The sequence below is a fragment of the Cyrtonyx montezumae genome, unplaced genomic scaffold (genome assembly GCF_038088225.1).
Source record: "Cyrtonyx montezumae isolate F1298 unplaced genomic scaffold, pur_monq_1.0 scaffold_25, whole genome shotgun sequence".
Classification (NCBI taxonomy): domain Eukaryota; kingdom Metazoa; phylum Chordata; class Aves; order Galliformes; family Odontophoridae; genus Cyrtonyx; species Cyrtonyx montezumae.
In genome coordinates this window covers 7,016,858-7,040,374 of record NW_027071992.1, presented here as the reverse complement: position 1 = coordinate 7,040,374, position 23,517 = coordinate 7,016,858, and the positions used below count along the sequence as shown (strand labels likewise).

Below are 23,517 nucleotides of genomic sequence, written 5' to 3'. Positions count from 1 at the left end.
GGATTTTGTGTCTCTGTGTGAGACACTGGTGGAAAGGGTGAGTCTAGGATGAGTCCCAGCTACAGGGCTTTCCCTGAGCTGGATCATGTAGAATATAAACAACTTAGCTACGGTGATGTTATGTTTCTGCTCAAATCCTGTATGTCAGATTCAGCTCCTCAATGACTTTAAGGCATTCATGAAGCAGCTGGGTATACGACACACAACACACAAGAAGTTACGTGAGGTACAAGTTTTAGCTGTGGTAAAGAAATGTCAAGAGGAGACAGTTATCCTACAGTCAATACTAAGAACATGAGAAGCTTAGCGGTGCTGTTTCAGAGGAAACAAGCGTAATCCTTTTAACTGTGTATTTTTGATGCAGCACTCTGTCAACTCTTCAGCCTTGTGTGCCATTATTCCTTGTGTTCAGGCTTGCTGTGCCTCCATGTTCCTTTCCACATCCTTTAGTCAGTCATCTCTTTTCTGTGTTTATCTGTCCCTTTGCCATTGTCTTCTTCACATTGCTCTTGCCCTGAAGTTTTTTGTGATAGAATTCTTCCCTCATCTGCAATTAGAACTTGACCTTAGCGGCTGAGCTTCTGTCATTTTCCCTGCTGCTGTCTTTGAGAAGAGACTCCAGTAGTACTCAGCACTGATACAGATGAGAGAGAGATCTGTACATCTATTTGAGAGTGCATTTGTCAGCTTTATTTACATGTACAGTCTCTTATAAATAACTTCCCATATGTATCTGTGTTACACTGTCATATGAATTCTCTGTTGGATTGAACGTAACTGGGATAGTAGTTAAACTTCTTGGAACAGAAATAGACTGGTTCTGGTATTTATGTAAGCCTTTTCTTTTGTTTCTCCATTCTAGAGAAATTTCAACCTCCTGAAATACTTTCATTAAAAAAAAATGCTGGAATAAAGCAGTTGCTTACAGTAACCTGGAAAATACCTGAGAAAAGTATGCGTTTATTAGATGTAAAATGCCAGATTCGATACAGAAACTTGTATTCAAACTCATCGGTAAGCTGCTCTTGTTTTCTTTTGAATACTGGCTTTGTGACTAATTTCATAATCCCATAGAGGGCTAACTATAAAAAAGACAAGAAGCAATTAGAAATAATGATAAAGCCTCATTATTGTAGTGGAGGATAATTAGGTATGCATTAAGTTCATTGTTTTGTTGTCTACGTTGAATTTTCCTTTTGGTCAGTGTACATTTTGGTATGTATGGTACTTCTGATATCTCTGGGAAGGGAAGGGAATGGCCTGTTACACTAATTAGTCAATATGTTATTTTGGTTTTGCATCTAAACAGCATTTACTTCTGATCATAACAGATGAATCAGATTAAGATGGATTAATTATATATTAATTTTCAAGTAAATCAAAGTATGGGTTATTTTTCTGGGTCTTTCTGACTGACACTTAAATGAAGGGTGGTTATAGGAAAAAAACCAATATTATTTAGACTTTGTCTTATTTCATATGGCTTATTTCAATGCTTCTCAGTGTGAAAATGATGATTCCATTCACAGTCTTACTGTTTTCCATTCCAAATTTAGTAAGGTTTTAGTCAAGTTGCTTGTTTTTTTTAGTTCATTAAAATATTTTTTACACATATACTGCCAGAGAATAATAAAAAAAATCATCAGAGTAATTAATAAAAATTCTTGGAGCTTAATAGACATTCCTGATGCTAAAAAGTTTTTTAATTAGCATCTTCCTGATGTTCTCAGGCCAAGCATATTAACTATTGGTCTGAGGATATAATATCCTGAATGAACTGATGGACAGAATGGTTTTGGTGTACAGTGCACGTTAAAAAGTTTATTTAAAAGATCTGTTCAGTATGTTCAGGTGATCACGGTCTCTTTAAGGATGTTTCCATCTACATCCAGGGTAATATGGTGGTATTTGGCTTTAGCAATACTCAGTTGCTTCCCAGCTGTTAGGAACTAAAGCTACCCTGCACAATCTCAACCAACACAGCTGCCCTAGAACTGCTTGGGAGCTGCATGTGGTTCAAGTTGCATGTCAGTCAACCTCAATCTACTTTAGGCTCAAGTTTCTCAGACACCAGAGTTTTGTAGGAAGAATGAAGAAACCACACAGAAAAAAAGAAATAAAAACCAAGTGATTGTGAGTTTTAAAGGAGAGGTGTGAAAGGTCAAAACTTCACTGTATTTTAAAATTGGGCCATGTGTCTGCATCCAGTTTTATAGCTAACCATTTTGTTCACACATCAATTTCAGAAAATTGACACAGTTATCGTGGCTTCTGAAGAGACGGTATCAACACACAATCTCACAGGTCTGTGGGACTCTACAGAGTATTTGGTTGCTGTTCGATGTATCAGTGTTGAATCAAAACTCTGGAGTGAATGGTGTAGAGAGGAAAAAGCAAGCACAGAAGAGGAAGGTAGGCCAACTATATGGTGTGGTTTTTTTGAGAGTATACTTCGGAGCACTATGAGTTAATAAAACTATTTTCAGTTTATAATTCCGCTATCTAACCAGTACTAATGTGTACTTTAAATACAGAAGAAGGAGAACTGCAAGACAGAAAAGGAGAGGAAAATGTTTGAATTGTAATTTAAATACAAACAACGTGGGAAGGAAATAGCTGAACAGAAAGATGGGAAGGGAGAAAGTATTAAAGAGGGTACGTGGAGAATGAATGTGTGAAATTGGATAGTGAAATAAATATAGTTTAGCAATAATGTACAATAAAATGACTAATAGTAAGAAAATTAAATTGCCATTTGTAAAACAAGATGACGTGGTTTAACCCTGGTAGGCAGCTAAGCACCACATGGCTCCCCACTTGCTTATTCTGTAGGTTCATAGGTTCGTAAGGTTGGAAAGGACCTACAAGATCATCTAGTCCAACCATCCTCCTATCACTATCCCTACCCACTGAACTACTAAATCAAATCCCTTAGCACCTCATCTAAACGCTTCTTGAACAGCGCTAGGGATGGTGCCTCAACCACCTCCCTAGGCAGGCCATTCCAGTGCCTGACCACTCTTTCAGAGACAAAATGTTTCCTCAGGTCTAATCTAAATCTTCCCCGGCGCAACTTGTGGCCATTCCCTCTCGTCCTGTCATTATTTATCAGGGAGAAGAGGCCCACCCCCTCCTCACCACAACCCCCCTTCAGGAAGTGGTAGAGTGCAATAAGGTCTCCTCTGAGCCTCCTCTTCTCCAGACTAAACAATCCCAGCTCCCTCAGCCGCTCCTCAGAAGACTTGTGCTCCAGACCCCTCACCAGTTTTGTTGCCCTTCTCTGAACACGCTCCAGGGCCTCAATGTCCTTCTTGTAGTGAGGGGCCCAAAACTGAACACAGTACTCGAGGTGCGGCCGCACAAGAGCTGAGTACAGGGGGATGATCACCTCCCTGCTCCTGCTGGCTACACTATTTCTAATACAGGCCAGGATGCCGTTGGCCTTCTTGGCCACCTGGGCACACTGCCGGCTCATGTTAAGCCGAGCATCAACCAACACCCCCAGGTCCTTTTCCTCTATGCATTCTTCAAGCCATTCTGCCCCAAGCCTATAGCATTGCATAGGGTTATTATGGCTAAAGTACAGGACCCAGCACTTGGCCTTATTGAACCTCATCCCATTGAGCTCAGCCCAGCTGTTCAGCTTATCCAGATCCCTCTGCAGGGCCTCCCTACCCTCAGGCAGATTGACACATCCTCCCAACTTGGTGTCATCTGCAAACTTTCTGAGGGTACACTCAATTCCCTCATCTAGGTCATCAGTAAAGATATTAAACAAGATAGGCCCCAGAACTGACCCTTGGGGGACACCACTCGTAACAGGACGCCAGCTGGACTTAACTCCATTAACTACTAAAGCAGAGCAAGGGAGATAGTAGAGATAGTAGAGTACATAGGGTGTAGTAGATAGAGCAAGGGAGATAATTCTCTAAAAGAATAAGAGTGAAAACAGAGGAAAGTGGAGAAAGAATGAGAGCTACAGAGAGACAGACAGGATAAGTCTGATCACCAGTCTGTTTTGAAGGTCTTTTTTGTGCTGGCAACAGAAAAGGGATGCAGGAGGTGGGGAGTGGCTGAACACTTGCCAGGAGGTTGCAGTCTGGGACTTCAAAATAGCAATGATGACCATGAAGATGACAACACGGAGCACATCAGGCATTCTTATACACATGCTAGGTTTGCTGGTGTAATGCCCCAAGGTTCTAAACAAGTGAGTGTATGAGTTTATGATGACAAATTTGTCTAAAATAAGTCTGTAGCAAAGACATTATTGTGGGAAATATAGGCCAGTTTGTCAGTGAAGTAAAGCTGTCCTGTGTGAGAATAAGTTCCCATCCTTTGTTGTTGTCAGCCTTTGGTTTGTTGTCATATCAGCAGCCCCGTACTGCAAGTGTTTGAGATGTACCAAGCATACCCCAGATAGTCAGGAAGTGTTTTTTGTTGGTCCTTCACAAAAGACAGTTGAATCCAACTCCTGGTCCCACACATGACCACCCAGATCCTAAATCTTGGAGCACTGTCCAAATGCTCCTTCAAATCCAGTAGCCTAGGACCATGACCTGAGGACTCTATCCAGAGCCTGGCCACCTTCTTGTGAAGAATGTTTTCCTGACACCAAACTTGACCCTTCCTTGATGCAGCTCTATGCTGTTCCTATCACTGTCCCTGGAGAGCAGAGCTCAGAGCTGCCCTTTGGCTCCCTGTGAGGAGCTGCAGCTGCTCATAAGGCCTCATAAGGCCTCTGCTCAGCTCCTCTGCTCTGGGAGGAACAAGCCCACAGGCCATAGCTGCTTCTCATATCTCCTCTAGACCCTTCTCCATCTTTGTAATCATCCATTGGACACTGTCTAATAGTTTTATTTCTTCCTTATTTCAAACCAAATGCCATTGTTCTGAGCATCCACCCCTTTGTTTACTCCCCAGAATTTTTGCTGAGCACAATGTCATATAGTATGAGGCATCCCTTTGTTCACTTATAACAACAGGTTCAGATTTTTGTTGTTGTTTCTAATAGCTCCCTCAGAAAAAGTGGATTTGTGGAGAGTGATTGAGTCTTCACACCCAGCTGGAAACAGATCTGTATATCTTATGTGGAAGGTAAATAAATTTCTTGTGAATTGATAGTTGTATTGGTTTCCTGCACTTCATCCATTGGAGTATTTTAGTGGTGGTTTTGTTGTCATCAGAAAAACACACCAACAAAAACACCTTCACTGAACTAAATCAGAAGTGAAATGGCCTTGGTTACGTGAGGGGTAGATTAATAGAGCTTTGTAGTAAATAGAGAAAAAGAGAGTTTGATTCTGTTCAGATCACTGGAAAATCTGATTGGAAGTCCTTGGTGCCGGTCTTAAATAATTCAGTTTACCAATGCTGTGTTTAAATTAACATTTAAATTTAATAAATGTTTAGTTTTACTAAAAGACTATGTACTGAAATAACTGTAACAAATGACTAGGCTTAAGTTGTAGTTTTCTCTCATCTAATGCCGCAGTGTAATTTTTGCATTTTCTGGTGATTTCAGGTACCGTTTTATGAGACCACTTGTAATTTTAATACACATTTTTAAGAGTTACTGTCTTTTGTGATTTCCTAATGTGTCTTAGAGCAAAGTGTATCACTATAAAATATTTCATAGGAAAGATCATTATTATCTTTCTGGGAATAAAACATAGTTGTTTCCAAGGTTTTGAAGTAGTGAGATATTCTGAGGAATCTGTATTGAGAAGCAAAATGATGGACTGCTTCTGAGCTAGAATATGTTTGGATTCTAGTAACTGAAACATCCCCCTGACTACCCTCCACCATATTTTTTTAGCATGTGTATTTTTTAATTACAGAGATTCAGTGCTCTTTAATATAGTGTATAGTTCTGATTATGCAGATAACACCGTGTAACACTTACTAATATATTCTTTTAATAGCTGTTAAGCAACTTTCCACTCCATGGGAGAATTCTAGGCTACAAAATACAGTATTTTCCAGAAAATAATGCTGCACTCCAAATGACAAACTTCACTTCTGATAAGAAAATTACTTTACTTTTAAATGAAGAGGCATATATAATATCTCTTACTGCCTATAATTCTGCTGGAAATTCTCCTGCAGCTATTCTGAGGATTCCATCCACTGATGAAAAATGTAAGATTTTTATTAATATTGCAATATATTTTTCTCATTACAAGCAAATGATATTCTTAACATCTGTATAAGTTCTATTATAGTGGAAGCAAAATTGTGCTAAGGACCTTTGTCTTATAATATGGTTCTACATACAGTTCTATGTAAGACTGTGTAGTCGGTTAATTTTTACTGAAACAACATTTCCATTGTTGTATTTAGCTGTCAAGTACCATCTTTCCTTTGCAGGCAACTGTTCTTGGGACTTTGGTTTTAACATATCATTGTTAAAAGACCATTCTTCTAATGTGTTATTATTTCTGTTGCATTACTTTTGTTATTGTTCAAATCCTGAATCTCACAAATAAAGTCATAGTATCAAGTTATATATCTCACCTGTCTCCCAGGCCATAAGGCTGGTTACCTCAGGGCATTATTGCACTGTGTGCAATGCTATTCCAACTTTACTAGCAGTCCTTAAGATGTGTCATCAGAAATGGAGAGAGAAACATGTTTGTTTTATATATACTTCATTCTGCCCATTTCCATGGACGTTGTTCTCGGGCTTTTATGCTTAGTTCAGATATCTCTGTTAGCCTTGTATTGCAGTATCCTGCTGGCTACCCGTGATTTGGGAGAAAGGTTGCAGGTAAACCCACTGTTGAATCACTTCTACCTCAGTTGTAGGAGTGCTTCTCTGGAATTACACAATTAAATTCCAGTCTAATAAGAAAAACTTAGACTACTTCTCTGTCTGCTTTCATATTCCTCAGTAAACATTTCTGTTTTTACCACGCTATGATGTGGTTTTTTTTTTCTATATCATATTATTTTAAATTTGTGTTGCCAGGTCTTATTTTTCCCCTCTAAATCCAGAAAAGCAAATTTCAGTCGGGTTTCCATTAATTTTGTTCTACATGTTGATAGTCTACATTTGCTTCGCTGTTACTTACAATCCTGCTGACTTGCTTGACTAATTTTCCTACTCCCATTTGATGACCCAACAAAAACTTGTTTATCTGCACTACCTATAATCAATAAGCTGTGAAACGTAGATTCTGTAAGAGAAACTGGTCTCTTATTCTGTGTAAATCTCTTTACCTATCGTCTTGATTATTTTATTGGTCCCTTCCTCTTTTTTTTATTGTTACAGAACTTATATGCTTTCTTTGAAGACAGCATGTGTGTATGAATATAGTTGTAAAGTCACTTTTTCTTAACCTTGGCTAAGCCTTATACGTCAAAAGAAGCAACCTCAGCTTACTATGACTGAATTGTTCTCTTGCTGCAGCTGTTACGAAGATAAAATTGATGACATTCTGTTACATTTTTAGCTTCTCAAATTATTGAAGCAGTGAGAACCTTTACAACAGAGGAAGAAATCATTCTGGAATGGACAGTCTCTGATCCAGAGGTGACTGAGTATGTAGCTGAGTGGTATGAGGAAATGGAGACAGATCCTTTTAGTAGATCATGGCAGTATATATCAAACTCTACGAAGTGGAAAGCTAACAAAAGTATGTTAATCTACAAGTTACAGCTGTAATATTGTACGCATGTGTGGTTATATGTTCACATAGATACTTATGTGTATTTATTTGTGCGTAGACCAAAAAGAGCAAATGAGATTGAATTTGCAAGCAGCTGTTTTGTAACTAACAATGACATTATTGTTCTGTTTTATATCAAGTTGATCCCTTTTATGTCTGTATTTTCCTTGATTTTTTTTTCCAAGGATGTTAAGACCAAAACATCTTTAATTCTCTTTTAGATAGAGTTAACAGGAGAATTTTACTTTAAAATAAGCAAATGGAGTGATTGGTCATCCTGTTAGTAAGGATAGGTGGCAGAAGATATAGCTGCTTCAAACTCAAGAAAGGTAGCAGTCACAGTCCACTAATGAAGTAGGCATTGCTTACCCCTTTCTGAGAATCACCAGCCACTCTGCAGGAGACGGTCTCCAAGTAGAGATGTTTCCCTTGCAGCTGCCAGCCCTTGAATGAAATTAGTGAGGGATGGAGCCAAGATCCACCCCTTCCAGTTACACAACTTCCACTCGTGCTCCCAGGGCTGGCTATGTTCCTTCACCAGGTGCTCAGTTACTGGTTCCGGCTGTGGTCTATAGTTTTCTACGCTGTCTTAAGTATCTTGTAATCACCTTTGTATTATGGCATAAGGTATTCCTCAGAGGTTTCAGTGGCCTTATGATGTACTGACAAATAGGTGAGAAACTGCTCACCATTTTCTTGTAAGCAGTGACTTTTTTTTTAAGTGATAAATTTTCAAAATAGTAACAGTTTGGCTGTGTTTTTATAATCTCCACTGTGTGTGTCCATAAGATATGTAAAAAGGCAAAACTGTGAATGCTGGTACCAGAGTGAGTATCTTTTGCATGTTGTCTGGAGCTAATGAAATCCACCTTCCCTTTGTTTTTGTTTTACAAGCTCAGGAGCAGTTGTCAAAAAGTTTGAATTTGTATATGTTATATAATTGATTGAGATTTTTGGATTTCTATTTCTGTAGTTCTCCATTAGTGAACTTAAATTTAATAAATTCGAAAGTTGATTTTGTTTGTATTAAGGTTTTTGTGAATCCTGTATCGAGGAGGAAGAATTTCTAAAGTTTTCAGGAAGCAAGTACACTTCATTTTTATAAAGTAAAAAGCAACACCTGGTTTGTTAATGAGTACTTACCTTGCTGCTGAATTGTATCTTACTGGCACAGACAATGCTGATTTAAATAGTTTTTGCTGTTGTGAAACAAATTAAACAACAATCTCCACAAAATAAAGTTGAAGAGCATTTTATTGCACACTGACTTGAGTCTTGACTCTCACGCTATTCCAACAAATTATTACAAGAAAGAAATGATAATTATAGGTGATCTTAATTGAAAAAACAACTTCCTCCTGAGTGTAACTGGGACATTTTTGGTTACCCTAAGCATAAGTGACACTAGAAATGCAGTGTAATTTGTCTGTTCAGGCCAGATTCTGTCATCTGCAGAATTATTTTACAGACAACATATGGGCCATCCTAATTTGTACTGGGCTGTGACGAATGTAAGGGACTGAAAAAGCAGTGGAAAGCTGATATAATATGTGGATCTGCCTACGGGATTATACTTGCTGAGTTTGAGAAGGAGTGGTACAGGAAGCTCCTTAAGCTTCTCATGAAACCACGAATGAGTCGTCTCTGAGTTGATGAGTTATTTTAAGTAGAGAGGTGCATCCTGCTGATTACTTGGCTACCAGGTTATTCAGAGTTGGAAGCATAATTTCCCAAGGCTTGAACTATGTTTTGAAGCATATAGAAGTCCAGTGCAGAGAATTCACTTGTACAGTTGTGCTGTGAGTCAGGTTGCTTGGAGGTATGTCTGCAGTCAGCATAGCTGGGCTATCGACATACAGTTAAGAGCAGGGGCTCACAAAACAAAGCTTTTTTTTCTGCAGAGCATTAAACCTAGTGTATGAAAATGAAAATGTTTCTGAAATTATCATTTTATACTGATTATCTGAAAATAAAAACTTCTGCCAAAATCTTGAATTGTTAGAGATGAGTAAGTGGCTTCATATATGGAAACTATAAAGCTGAAGTATAATTACTCATTCAAACTGTTTCTTGTGAAAAATGAGTCAGAATGCCGGTGCTCTTACAAAATAGGATTCTTTGTGTTAAAGTTATAATGAGTACTTCAAATAATAAATCTATAATACACTTGCAGAACTGTATATGTGTATTTGCTGTCCATCTGGAAAGACACTGAGTTACTTTTCTTCACTTGTATAAATCTTTAGTCTAGAATTCTATGCAAATATATATATATATATTTTTCTTTACAGAAAACTTCAAATCATTTGTATGCTACAACATGTCAGTGTATCCTATTTATGGAAATAAGGTAGAAGCTCCATACTCCATACAAACTTATGTTCAAGAAAAAGGTACTTATTTAAAACCAGTAATGTTGGAAAAGGTAGTCTCTCTATTAGGGAGTATTTTATTTGTCAAATTTGATACTGGCATTACTGAGGGAGAGAAGTAGATGGTGAAGAAAGTACAGTGCTGCTTGAATCTGCTAATTTGTTGTGAGTTTTATGTAGTGTATACAGAGTACTTGGAAAGAGTACAGCTACAAATATGAAGCAGTTTTTTTCTTAAGTGGTTTCTCTTACTTGTTGCAGCTACATTTTGATATATACTTAGGCTCGATTTTAATGGTCCAGTTGACTGTACAACTTGTGCTCATATATGAGACATTCTACTCACAGAATAAAATAATTGTTTGAAAATTGTACTTTTTCTTAAGGTTTATATTGTAATAGTGTATGTGATGTCCTGCATATAGGAAAAAAAATGGTATGCAGTGACATTTGTAGCTGAACAGAAACTGAAGTTGCATGTATGTCTGTGAAGGTTTCTTTATTTGCAGAAGTTTAATGTGAATATGGTAATTTATATAGTCAGCTGCAAGAGCGTAGTTTATTGATAATTTTGAGATTTCTGGAGAAAATTTTCTCTTGTTTGTGCATATAGACCTATGTAAGTGTGTGCACACATAGTACAATGCCGGATTTAACATTAATTACTAGAAAAAGGTATTGGACTACTATGTGATAGAGTAACACTTACTAGCAGAACTTGGATTTGAAAGCTGTGTTAGTATTAAATGGTTACAGCGATTACTTTTGTAAAAACTGAAGCACAGTGAGCACTTGCTTCAGAGTTTTGAGTTACCTCTCTGTGATGTTGTGAGGGTAGAACCTTTATATTGTCTTGAGATGTATGGATGCAGTAACACTTAGAAATATGCAAACATCAAAATAGACATGGGGACATGTTATCAGAAGAAGCAACATGTTGGAGGGAGTGAGAAAAGTTATGGGCTATATCAGAGCACTCATATGACATTTGCATTACTTAATGTTATTGGTATGTGTGAAGTAACATGGATTATGACAGACTAATTAACTCCTTTTTTTCTAATTTATAATGTTTCAATGCAGAGCCATCAGAAGGCCCTGTGGCTGATACAGGTTTTCCAGGCAAAAATGAAGTTACAATAAAATGGAAGGAGATTTCAAAGGATAAAAGAAATGGCTTTATCAATAACTACACAATATTTTATAAACCTGAAGGTGGAAAAGAATTGAGTAAGTATACATCAAACATCAGAGCTTTTGACTAGGTTATGACAATCTGCTTTCTGTAATTAATAGCATACTTTGTTCTTGTATGTCATAAGTATGTTTGAAAATACTGATACTAAATATGGCTTACATAAAGGTTAGGGATTTTTTTTCAGATTTGAATGAAATGAAGAATGATGCTAGTGAACATTCCTTGCTTTAGTACTGTATGTGTAGTCTTGCTCTTTTTCTTTATCTGTTTTGAACTTATTTTGTATAGCATTGCTTGATGTTAATCATTTGTAATTATTGTTTTTTTTTTTTTTTTTTTTTTTTGGTTTTTTTTACTGACAACATTTACCCTTGGTGGTACATCCAGGGGCATTAACCATATTGTCCTTTGTGCTTGATTGAGGGGTGCAAATGTGGTGGACCTCAGTATTAAATTCAGTCAAATTTATCAATTTTAGTCAATAAATTTTTTTTTGCAGGTTTATACCAAATCAGAAACTGTTTCTTGCCATTTACTTGTAGTTTTCTACTCTTGCATAAGTACTAGTCTTTCTTCATCTTTACATGTCTCTGTGATGACATATTTGAAGTCAGTTGAAAGAAATCACAACAAAGATTGAGTAGATAAAGTGCAGACAGAATACATTAATGAGGCATAGACCCTGTGCAAATTCATGAATTTGAAGTTCATGAGACTTCAGTGAGTTTGTAAGTTCCATGCATGTCCTTGGATGGATGCCTTTCCCAAGCACACAGCTTCTGGATCAGTATAGTGGAAATTTCCTATTAAAGCTATTTTTGTGATAAAAGCAAAATAGTAAATGATAATCACAAAGCTAAAATAAGCTGCCAAGAAATTGTTTCTTTGGACGTAGTTTTTTAGATTAATTTATTCAAATGTGCTCAATGTTCCATGGTTGATACAGCTTCCCTGCTCTGCAGGCTGCCAGCAAAACTTTTTTATTATATTCCAATAGTATCCATGCAAATTATCTACATAGTTCTGTCTATTCAGGACTTATACCAGTAATTTCTGTAGAATCTTATATGAGATTATGTGCTTCTATCACTTAATGTTCTTCTTCCTGTATAGTTTATTGAGAGTACAGTTGTATCACTCAATATTTTATAAGTGGTTCTTTTCCTTCTTTGTTTTAGACATTGCTGTTAGCAGATACCTAACAAATTTTTTTTTAAACAATAAAAAATTATTTATTGTTTTTATTTATTTATAAAATTATTATTATCAAACTCATAAATCTTGGCATGTCTTCAATTGCTTTGGGATAACTAGTTCAAAGCCAAGGCAGAAGTGTTGTAGACAAGTAGTAAATTAGAAAGAAGAAGCTGTGACAGTTTCTGTCAGATTGAGCCTTACACATACAATCCTTCTTGCCACATTAGTATCTGAGTGAGTTATGCCGTATTAGTTCCTGTATGTTTTATGTGTGGTCGTTCTCCCACATGCAGCCTTAACCAAAGCATATTGTGTAAGACATCATAAAGCCTCTCGTGTGAAACAGACCATGTCTATTGTAGGGATTCAGATTAGTTTCTTAAGAAAAACAGATTTAAATGGCAGCTCATGGAAGTTAGTTTTAAAAGGTAAAACCCAGCTCTACTGTTGGTTTCTTAGGCTTTTCTGTTGTCACATCTGTTTGTCACATCCAAGAATAGAACTCTGGGTTTGTGCCAGGGTGATTTCTCTGATGGCCTTTTAACTCCTGAACCTCATTTTCCCCATCTTGATTTAGGGGAAACTTTCTTTGTTCTCAGGGTATGTTGCAATGTATCTGTTTCTTCAGTGGTTCTTAATTTAACTGAGTAACAATATACTGGCTTAGACTAAATTCACCAGAAAATGTTTTAGTTTCATATTATGAACATATTCTTTGTCGTTCCGTAGACATAGAATGTTATGATATGTGCATTGTCTAAATCATTTCTGAGGTAAAACATACCCATATTGATTCCAGTAGTAGACGGGGGAAAAAAGTCTGTTGCTTTTTGCTAACTTCCCTCTGATTTTATTGGGGGTGGTGGTATCCAAGGCTGGTAGATGGCATTTTTTTGGATGATCAGTGTCTAGCTGCATTGTTAGGGACATAGTCAAATTTGATGAGCTGCAGAAACACGTATTTTATCAGCTGTTTTAACTTTTAATTCTTAGCTTGGATTCCAGAGCTTATGGAAATAAAATTCTCACAGCACTTTTTGTGATAAAATAAAGTATTAAATTTAACAAAAGTTATACTTTATTTTTTACTTTATTTTTTGCCTTAAGCAGTTAAGCAGCATCAATAAGCATTGCTTGTTCTATCTCAAAGGACTGATGGGGTTGCTTTGTATTTCAAGTTGTCTTTAAAGCTCTGTGATTTATCTTTGTAAGATGATAAAGGAGTTCTCAGTCTTCTGATGTAATGCTGTTTTGCATGTTTACTGACATAAATCTTTTCCTTAAAAGATGAAACTGTGAACTCTGATGTTCTACAATACACGCTGAAGTCTTTACAGGCTAATACACAATACACTGTCTATATCATGGCAAGCAACAGAGCTGGTGGAACCAATGGAGAGCCAAAAACATTCAAGACTTTGAAATTCAGTAAGTAGTTTTCAAGGTTAGTTACTGCTATTTTGAAAGCAATTTGGGAGGTAATAAATACAGGGTTCTTTTCATTTGGATCTTTAAGTAGTTTTTTAATGGATATTAAACAAAGCAAGCAAGAATGATCAACAGCTGAATTTAACGAATGATCTGAATTTAACTGGATCTCACTGGAAGCCTTTACAGACTTCAAGATAAGAAGTCAAAACACCATGTGCTTTTTTTATTTTTTGGTGTCAATAAAGCTGTAGAATACTGTAAATTTTTGTGGCACCAACATGTTATTTATATGCCATCAGTTATAGGATAGAGTGCCTTTACAGTTGATCAGAAAGTAGATATTTCCATCCAAGTTACTAGGTTAAGAATGGCTGTGTAATGAGTAAGCATTTTTACTGTAGGGATTACAGGCAGAATATCAGATGCTATCTCTTTTCTACTTCTGGAGGATTTTTTTCCATACATATGTGTGTGTGTGTACATTTTTATATAAATGGGTGTGTGTATATGCATACAGATTGTTGCATAGTGTCACAGTGAAACATATATATGTGTGTGTGTGAACTGAAATATGAGAAAGTACATTAGGTGCCCTTAAACAGGATATGAGAAGTGAAGCTAATCTTATTTCTTGCCTGTAAATTCTTCTATTAGTTTGCCACTCACATAGAAGATAGGATAGGCTCTGTTGAAGTCTGATCTCTGTTACTATCTGTACATACCTCTGGTAGGTACTTGGAAGCTAGCTCAGAAATCTGTATGGTATGTTTCAGTCATGAGAAAAACTATATTTCAAGAATACTTAAAACCTATTTCTGGCATTGTAAAAATTATTCAGTAGTAACAAGTAGCAGTGTCACTATATAGTGGCTTTAGGCAACTTGAAAATAACAAGTACCTATAAGGATATTAGGCTTTTCATTCTGGTTGGCAGTCAGTAGTTAGCAGTAGCACAGGACACTGAACAACCTGATTCTGATTTCAGGGTTGGACAGGGTGAGCTGGAGGTGTCTATTCCAGTCTGGATTACTGTGTGATGCTGGTTTTTTTTTTTTTTTTTGGTCTATTTAGAGGAAGAATGCTATTCAGTATTCTGATTAATTTTGATTAATTTTGGCAAAGGTCTTTACAATGCTACTGATTAGGTGACTTTGTGGAAAATCAGCTGTCTTACTGAAGTACAGGAAGAAATGATAACCATCTGTTTTTCTTTTTTTTTTTTTCTTTTACCTCTGAAGATAAAGAAGATGTTATTTTCATTGCTATACCAGTTGGATTAAGCATGTTGTTTCTGTTGGGCCTTTGGATAACGTGCATTTTGAAAAAACACTTGTAAGTACATTTTTCACCTTGTAAAAACTGAATCCAGTCAATGTATTTTAAATTATAAAAAAGAATTTTTTTTTTTAATTTTCAAAACACTTCTGTGTTGGTTTTCATATCAGTGTCAAATTAGGAAAGTATAGCTGGCAGATGGAGTAATAAATAACTAAGCATACAGATTATCTTTTAACCACAGTTAATATGCTATAGACCAAAAGTGAATATTAGCTTCAGAAAATGCAGCTAAAAAGAAAGAGATGGATTTAGAACCCTATCGATTTATGGAAAATGTTACATGCTGGTTACCGTTATGTGGTCTATCAAGTGAGAAAAGCATAATTTAATTCAGATGTTGAAATAATAATGGCAAATAAAGCTAAAATAAAGTTTCCCAAACACTCTTAGTATATGAAGTCTGCAAGCACTCTACTAGAATGCACTTCACATAAGCTGTATTGCCGATCTTAGCTACACTAGTATTACGTTAGTTTGTTTTATGCACTTTTGTTGCATTGTAAATCAACTAAAGCCATTTGTCATGTGAAAGCACTTCTATGCTTGATTCATTAATTTGAATCCATCTCTATATGATCTGTAGTTCTTTTATCCCTGACAGTGTCAGGGATGTCCCCAGCCAGATTTTGGATTCCTCAGAAGTCTGGGATGCTACGGTATCCCAGAGATGGCTGTAAGGATTTGCTAAGGTTAAAAACGTATTTTTTTTTTAGCCTGAAGAATGACTGGTTGTTTGGACAGAGCTTAACAATAAGCTTAACAGTAATATCTAGGAGGCTCTGAGCTATGAAAAACTTCTAAAAAGATACATGTTGATATAAACCAAGTATACAGATATAAAAACAGGTGATGTGCTAAGTGTGAAACTGTTGAAAATCATGTCTTCATCTGTATTGTTTATTCTGATTTTTTGTAAAAGAAAAAAACTGTATTCTGATCCCAGGGAATGCTTTCAGATGTAGTTTAGCATTCATATTCTTGTGTGCATCAAGTTGTGATGTGAAAAGTCAAGCTCTGTCCAACTTCTGATTCACTTAAACATAATATGACAGTTTTGTAATATAAACAATAATATAAACAATTTTGTTTCCTGTCTGCTATTCCATGGGAGGACTATAAGCTGCTGCTTTACTTAGAGTTGTTCATCTGCTGTTAAAATAAGAACTCAGTGCTGCTTTTGTGTGGTATACTGCTTTGGACACTTTCAGTAGAGTGAAGTTTACTTGATTTTGCATTTTTTTCTGAAGAACTACCAGAAACATAACCACAGCAGTTTTTGTATGTGGCCTTATCTTTACATGCTGTTACTTATAGTGTATTATATAATCAGAAAATTGACTGCTGTGCTTTAATTCTGCAATGCCTCTGCAAAACAAGATTTTTAAAAGCCTATTTTTTTCAACATTTGACTAAACATCCTTTCTCAATAACAGGTTTAAAAAGGTCTGCTGGCCTGATATACCCAATCCTGCAGAGAGCATTGCAGTGCAGTGGCCTCTTGATGCATCTACGGTAACAGATGTGGGTTTTTTTATTAAAAGGGGGGATCAAATGGGCAGAAGTCAAGTACTTGTGACAGTTGTTTGCTAACTATAACCTCTGACTCAAATCTCCACATCTGGATATTTTCCCCACATAAAATGTAGTGCAGCGAATAATCAAAGTTGATAATCCAGAGCTGTTACTGTACTAGTATTTCCATCTTTTCCATTGCTTACATATATCCTTACTGATGTTTTTATACTTACTTGAATGGGGTTGATCAAGATTCTGTAGGAAGTGTAACCTATGAATTTAAAATTTTGTCCATAAAACTAGCTGGTTAGAGTGGAGCAGATGGAAGCAGCACAGGTTCATTCTGACCATGAAATGGAAGTATTTAGCAAATGGACAGAACAATGTTGCCTTTTTTTTTAAATACTCATTCCCATTTAACTGCATGCACCAGAATGCACTTTAACTGGCAATATTCCATATATTAAAGAGTCTTCTGATAATTTATCTATCTTTATATAACTTTCAAATTGATGTCTTTATACTGACAGAGTAATTCTTTTCCAAAGGGAGTGGCGTGTGAGGATAAAACCAGAGGCCTGGAAAACATAAGTGTGTTGGAAGATTGTTTTCCTGAAGAACGTGAAGGATCACTACTAATGAATTGTGAAAAATGTGTTTCTGGAAGTACTGAGATTAATATAGATGAGGTACAGAATATCTCTGAATACAAAACATCTCTGCTAAATAGTGATAAAAAAATACTGAATAATGAAGAACAGGAAGTTGCTAAGCACCTTTCACCATCTATGCCCTACTTAATCACTGATCAAGATTTCAGAAGTCAGATACATTCAGCTTTGATACCAGCCGAGAAAATCGAACCTATAGGAATGCTGGAAGATGATTTATGTGATTCCCAACAGATCTCAATTAAAAATGAAGAAAACGATCATGAAGTTTTAAACATAGAAGATTTCAGTGAAAAGAACCTGTTCAATCCATACCTTAGAAATTCTGTTAAAACAAGAGAATTTCTTGTTAATGAGAACTTGCCAGAGCACAGCAGGAATGAACCCATAAGCCAGGAAACTGTTTTACCTGGACTTCAACAAAATGTTGTAGGACAATCCTATATAACATTGGACATGGTTGGACTGGCAACAGCTCATTAGAAGGGGGAAGAAATCATTGTAAAGTCCCAACCTGTTAGTTCTGTTTCTATATTTTCCCCATGTTTCTGGGTTACTATGGATGAAGTTATCCCATTCCTTCGAATGGGTGTGAAGTAGTTAGTGTACTGAGTTTATTTCTGTGAAACTTCACTTTCAGAGTTGCGGGGGATTTTATTTTATTTTATTCTTTTTTTTTTTTAAACCACAGAAATGTGTTAGTAGTAAGGCGAAGGATGTAGCTTTTTGTAGTTCTTCATTTTGATTCTCCCTGTGAGGAAAATCAAGCAGTGCAAATAACTTGCTGCTTTCCCCCTGGGCACCCAATTCAGATGGTTGAGTGCTTTTGGGGCATGAACTTGAACAGAGCCAACATCTGCCAAATATTTCCTTAAGTTATGAGAAGTAGAACAACTTTGCTATTTTCCCCCTTGCTTATTTTATATGTGTACTGTTTTCCCATCTCACAGGTAGTTGGTAATCATCTTTGTGCATCCTGACTCTTGAATCAGCACTTTGGCTCATAGTTGCCATAACTTTAATGAGAGGATATGTTATCTGCATGCTAGTGACCTGTCTGCATTTTGGAAAAGGGAGGTTTGTGTTGGCTTCTTGCTTCCTTCCCTTTCTCTCATTTTCAGTCATTCTCTGTATTTTGTGTTCTTTCAGTGCTGCTTTCTTTAACTGTTTACTGCAGGATACCTTTTTACCTTCTTGCTACTGTTCCTTTAATTTCTCCTATTTTAAAACTGTTCTTCTCAATTGAAGTTGTGCTATTTTGAACTGAAAAAAAGTATATATATATATATATAATATAGATAGATAGCTAAATTAAACATTCAGTCTTTTAGAGTTAACATTTAACTTCCTAGAATTTCAAGTTAAAATTGAAATCCCCCAGATTTTAACAGATTAACCTATTATAGACAAAATTCTCACATTACATAACCTATGATAGTTATGTCCATTAAAACAAAATCCCTAAATAAGAAGGAAAAAAAATGCACTATTGTTGAATGCATGGGAGAGAGGGAACCATTTCTGTGGATGCACCTCCACAGATGGTGTGGTTGCTGCTGAACAGCTGGGGTGGATGCATTGGGAAAGGAACTGCTCTGGCTCCTGCTACTTAGTCTTTCTCTTGCCACAGTATGTTTCCTTACAAATACTATGTTATCTTTTAATATTCCTGAAAAATGAATTTGTTACAAACAGATATCTCTCTTTGAGATGATGACTTCTTGAGATTGATGTTTCAACTTCTGATTATGAGTGGGAACATGTTTAGAAGAGCTGAATTTTCCTTTCGAGTTTATCTCCTTAGCAGAAGTAAATGCTTGCATGTGTTGGAGCCTTAATCTGAGCACAGTGTATGCAAGGGACTCACAGCTTTTGTTTCTGGCTCAGCAGATGGGTTCATGTCACCTTTGCACAGTCACAACAATCCTGCTTCCATTTGTTTTCCTTTTTTTTTTTTTTGTATGGAAATCCTGTCGTCCTTGTGTTTGTATATAGCTTTAACAGTGTCAAATGTGTTCTGGATGTGACCCACCCTGCTGATGCTATCTCTCAGGGCAGGCAGGAAGGACATGAGACCTTACCACCATTTGCAACTTGATTGTGTTACAGGCTTCTTGTAGGTACAGCTCATTGGGAATTACTTGTGTGGAAACTTTTTTTTTCCATTTATTTCCTAATGGTTGTAACAGTTTCAGACTTTACAGGAAGATGTAGAGAGATACCACACTTTTTGCATGTTTGCCTGTTTTTACTGAACAGGTTTGTATAAGAACGCTGAAGTCATTTATACTGCTGATTACCCTTGTTCATCAGCACGGATGAGATTGCAAGCTGGGATCTTCTGTTTTATAATATGCATGGAGTCTTGCCTCAAATCCCACAAGATCCTGGCCTTTGACCTGAAATACTAATCTGTGTTTGCTGTATTTGTTGCTTTGATGTTCTTTGCTGTTCAGTTGAAGCTTCTTGTTTCAGAATGTGCCTTGACTTGAGCATGTGGTGCTGGGAGGAGGAGGAGGACTGTGCCCAAGGCTGTCTTCCTCGCTTCTGTCAGCACATCTGCACTTCCCATATGGGAAAGTAATGGACTTGTTCTCTGCTGAGTGCAATACACTTCAGCAGTATGGATGATTGATAAGCTTGAGGCACAGGCAGGCTGAAATACTGAACTACAATGGCAGTGCAGATGTTACCTTCCAGTGCTTCTATCACACAGATAATTACTATGGTCAGTAATAAGATAATCACTTTAAATGCTTGGTGATTGCAGCTGCAGTCGGGAAGGAGACTCTCATGGTTAAGCTGAGCAGGCATTTGCAAGTAAAGATCTTAGGGCAGTGATGGTTGGCTGTTTGAAATATACCCAAGTGGTGCTCTGTAAGGCTGGGAGGAGCTGGACCGTGCAGCCTGCAGCTTGTACTGTGCTGTGTGCATGCATGTTGTGGTCATGAGAGCAAAGGGTTTCAGCTGGTAGCCTTTGCTGTTACCAAATCCTTTGGTCTTATGCTGCCAAAGATTAGAAATATCACAGAAGAAGATAATGGGCTAAACTTGAAACTCTAGTTCAAAGAAATCTGAGATTTTAAGTAATTCTGAAATCTCCCTTGACGGATTTGAGCAACAGGGCTCTGTTTTGACAGCCAGGGGGCTTCAAGCATTAACATTTTAACCTTGCCAGCCAAGACACCAAAGTACAAAATACTGAAGATTTAACAGCCTAATGTTTTTGTAGCAAACAGTCTTGGTAGTCACACGCACAAAACAATGTCTCGATAGCAAATGTCTGCTCATTACTGTGAGAGGCAATCTGTGAAAACTCATTTAATAGCTGTATGCTTTGCTAGCAGCTATTCTGAAAGAGTCAGCTAAGATACTCTGCTAAGTCTTAACTTAATATGTAACACGTAGAGCTTATATAACATGTGCATGATTTGAGGCTGTGTAAAATTGATTTTGATCAGCACGAAATGCATAATTGTGCTATGCTGGTGTTCTGGGTGGCTCTGCTCTGGTTTCCAGTTTTGTGCAGTGAGAGGCTCACTTTGACTCATCCTGATTCACTGTTAATAGCAGGAAGTGGGGCATGTCCTTGCTGTGTGTACGAGCAGAGCCCACAAGGATATGCAGCGACTGTAAGCTCAGGTAGTTGTCCACAGCAGCATCTTCTGCCTCTTAGCAAGAGAGAGTAAGCCCAGAAGGAAGAGTGAATACAGTGGTTGGAATAAGCTCCTGCGATGAGCTTGTCTTATGGCTATTTGATGTGCATCAGAAAATAGGGGCTACCTCATCTTAAAGAGCATGCCTGAAGCAGTTGCTTTGTGTGGGTTGTCCTGTCCCGCACACAGAGATGGTACCTGTAAGTGGAGCCAACAGAAAGGCATTTGTGTGTTCACTTTGTAACGCCATTCTCAATCCCAGGGTCTGATTTTGTGAACGTGTCGTGTGCCCCAGTCTGATAACTTCTGAATAAGGCTCTGTGTGGGAAACTTTTCTTCTTTAACCTTTCTTTTTCCACTTTCATTGCTGTTCTGTCACTTAAAAGAAATTACCCTTAGCATTTGAGAAAAATGTAATTATTCTAGTGAAATTCCTTTCCTTTTAGAAAACTTATGACTATTGTTTGTCCTTCTTTCCATGAGTAAACAATCATTTTTACTGCCATCTTGCTATTTAATCTAACTAAAGCTATTTTTGGCTGGTTATTTTGAAACCAGAACAGAGGAATGAACAGCGACAATCTGGAAGTTGGCACAGATACTTGAATAAAATGTTCTTCCACGAAATTATGTTTTGTTAATAGTGTATCAGAACATGAACTGAAGCAGATGTGTGTGTGCGCGGTGTAGATTTATTCTCTAGATTTGTTTAAAACAGAGCTTGCTGGAAGTCATGCTGGCAGAGGGGCTGGGCCCTGGGATCTCCAACATCCCCCCCCCCCCCCCCCACGGTGCCAGGGAAAAGGAGCTGTGCTGTGCTTTTATTTTCAGGGTACTGCTGTAATGCCAACAAGTCACACAGAGCAGGGAGGACAATGCTTGTCGAGGTTAAGTGAATGCGACCAGCATTTTTTGGAAGCACTTGTCTTGTTCTTCAGGCATTGCTTAGCCCCAGGCTGCTGAAAGCCTCCTGACCCAACCTGTGTGTGTATGTAGTGCATGTAGGTTGCCGTGACTGAGTCAACAGAGCGGAAGTTTTGCAGCGAATATTTCTCAGAAAAGCAGCTTGAGATTTCCTGGATCTGCCCTTGCTATCCTGAGAATGCTGTGCTCCCCTTGCCAAGGATCAGACAGCAGAGTTTTCTCCATTAGATCAGAAACTCAGCGCAGTGGATTCTGATGAAGAAATACCATGTTTCGTAACCTCGCGATTCATCAGTAGTACTCAGGGATGCCAGAAACAAAGTCCGTGGGATTAAAACCAGGGTCAGTGCTCTGCCTTGTCCACTTGGAACACTACGGGACAGAGCCCCTCGGCCTGAAGAAAGAGAGCTGGAGAGGCTCTCCAGGAGTATGCTCGAGCAGACTCCATCGTCGTGTGACAAAACCTGGACAATTCTTACCCTTTCTTCTGTGAGACTGGACAGCTTGTGCTTGTGCAGCTGCTGTCTGCTGAGCCTGCACGTGGTCTTCTGGGGATTCAGGCTTCAAGTAAAAAAATGTTTTTAAAAAGCCTCTGAATACAAGAATTAACCTTGAGGGAACAGTGTCTTTTGTTTTTAACAGGAAGCTCATTCTGCAGCTGCCTTTCTCCTCAGACCCCTTCCTTCCCACTGCCCCCGCAGCTGCTGCTTTCTTCCCAGCATGGTCCCTGCATTTGCTAATGTCTGCAGCGTGCTCTTCACTGTCACACAGCTGGCTTTGCTCGTCTTTGGGAACCACCTCTTCCCTTTTGCTTTTCTTCTCAGAAGCTTTTAATTGCTTTTGCACTCATTGATGAAGCTCTCCATCTTAATGTGCCTTTGTGCTGTGCCGGCAGTATAGGGCAGGAAGCTGTGAGTTACAGCTGGTGCCGGTTGCCTTGTACCTCATCAGTCTGGGCTCATTTTCACCTCTCCTCCTGCACTTGGGGCCTTTTCTGTCCTTCCTGAAGGGAAACCTAGCCCCCAGGCTCCTGCCCTGAGCTGAAGTCTCAGTTCTCAGCAGTTGCAGGGCTGCTGATGTGCATCCCACACCCACGGGTGGAGCTCCCACTGCTGCAGCCCCTGGGGATGGATCTCTGTCCAATTAACTTTAAAGGAGTTGTGCTGTGGTAGTTTTTGTTTACTCTGGGCCTTTCTGTGTTGATTTTTGTAGTTAGATGGCTTGCCATGTTGTGCTGTGACAGAGCCTGGCCCTGCATAGCCTTCAGGCTGATTTCAGAGAGAGGAGTTGGCCAAGTGCTTTTCTCACTTGTGTAATCACAGAATCACTTGTGTTGGAAGGGACCTTTAAAGGTAATCTCCACCTCCCCTGTAATGAACAGGGAACCGTAAAGCTATGTCAGGTTGCTCAGAGTCCTGTTCAGCTTGAACTAGAATGTCCCCTGGGAATGGGCATCCACCAGTTCTGTGGCAACCTGCTGCAGTGCCCCACCAACACACCTCCCTTATATCCAGATTGAATCTCCTCTCTCTTTGAATCCATTCC

General features: G+C 38.0%; 1 protein-coding gene across 1 annotated transcript in view; it reads left to right on the top strand.

Annotated features, from left to right (window-relative positions):
* Positions 1-17,942, top strand: part of IL31RA (interleukin 31 receptor A) — a 30,759-nt gene extending 12,817 nt beyond the window's left edge. The window contains exons 8-18 of the mRNA XM_065739861.1: positions 863-1,014; positions 2,247-2,412; positions 5,015-5,097; positions 5,925-6,141; positions 7,455-7,637; positions 9,962-10,063; positions 11,126-11,272; positions 13,725-13,865; positions 15,107-15,200; positions 16,640-16,718; positions 17,252-17,942. Coding sequence (XP_065595933.1) covers positions 863-1,014; positions 2,247-2,412; positions 5,015-5,097; positions 5,925-6,141; positions 7,455-7,637; positions 9,962-10,063; positions 11,126-11,272; positions 13,725-13,865; positions 15,107-15,200; positions 16,640-16,718; positions 17,252-17,875 — 1,988 coding nt within the window. The 3' untranslated portion in view covers positions 17,876-17,942. The remainder of the gene's footprint in view (positions 1-862; positions 1,015-2,246; positions 2,413-5,014; positions 5,098-5,924; positions 6,142-7,454; positions 7,638-9,961; positions 10,064-11,125; positions 11,273-13,724; positions 13,866-15,106; positions 15,201-16,639; positions 16,719-17,251) is intronic.
* Positions 17,943-23,517: the final 5,575 nt, after the last annotated feature.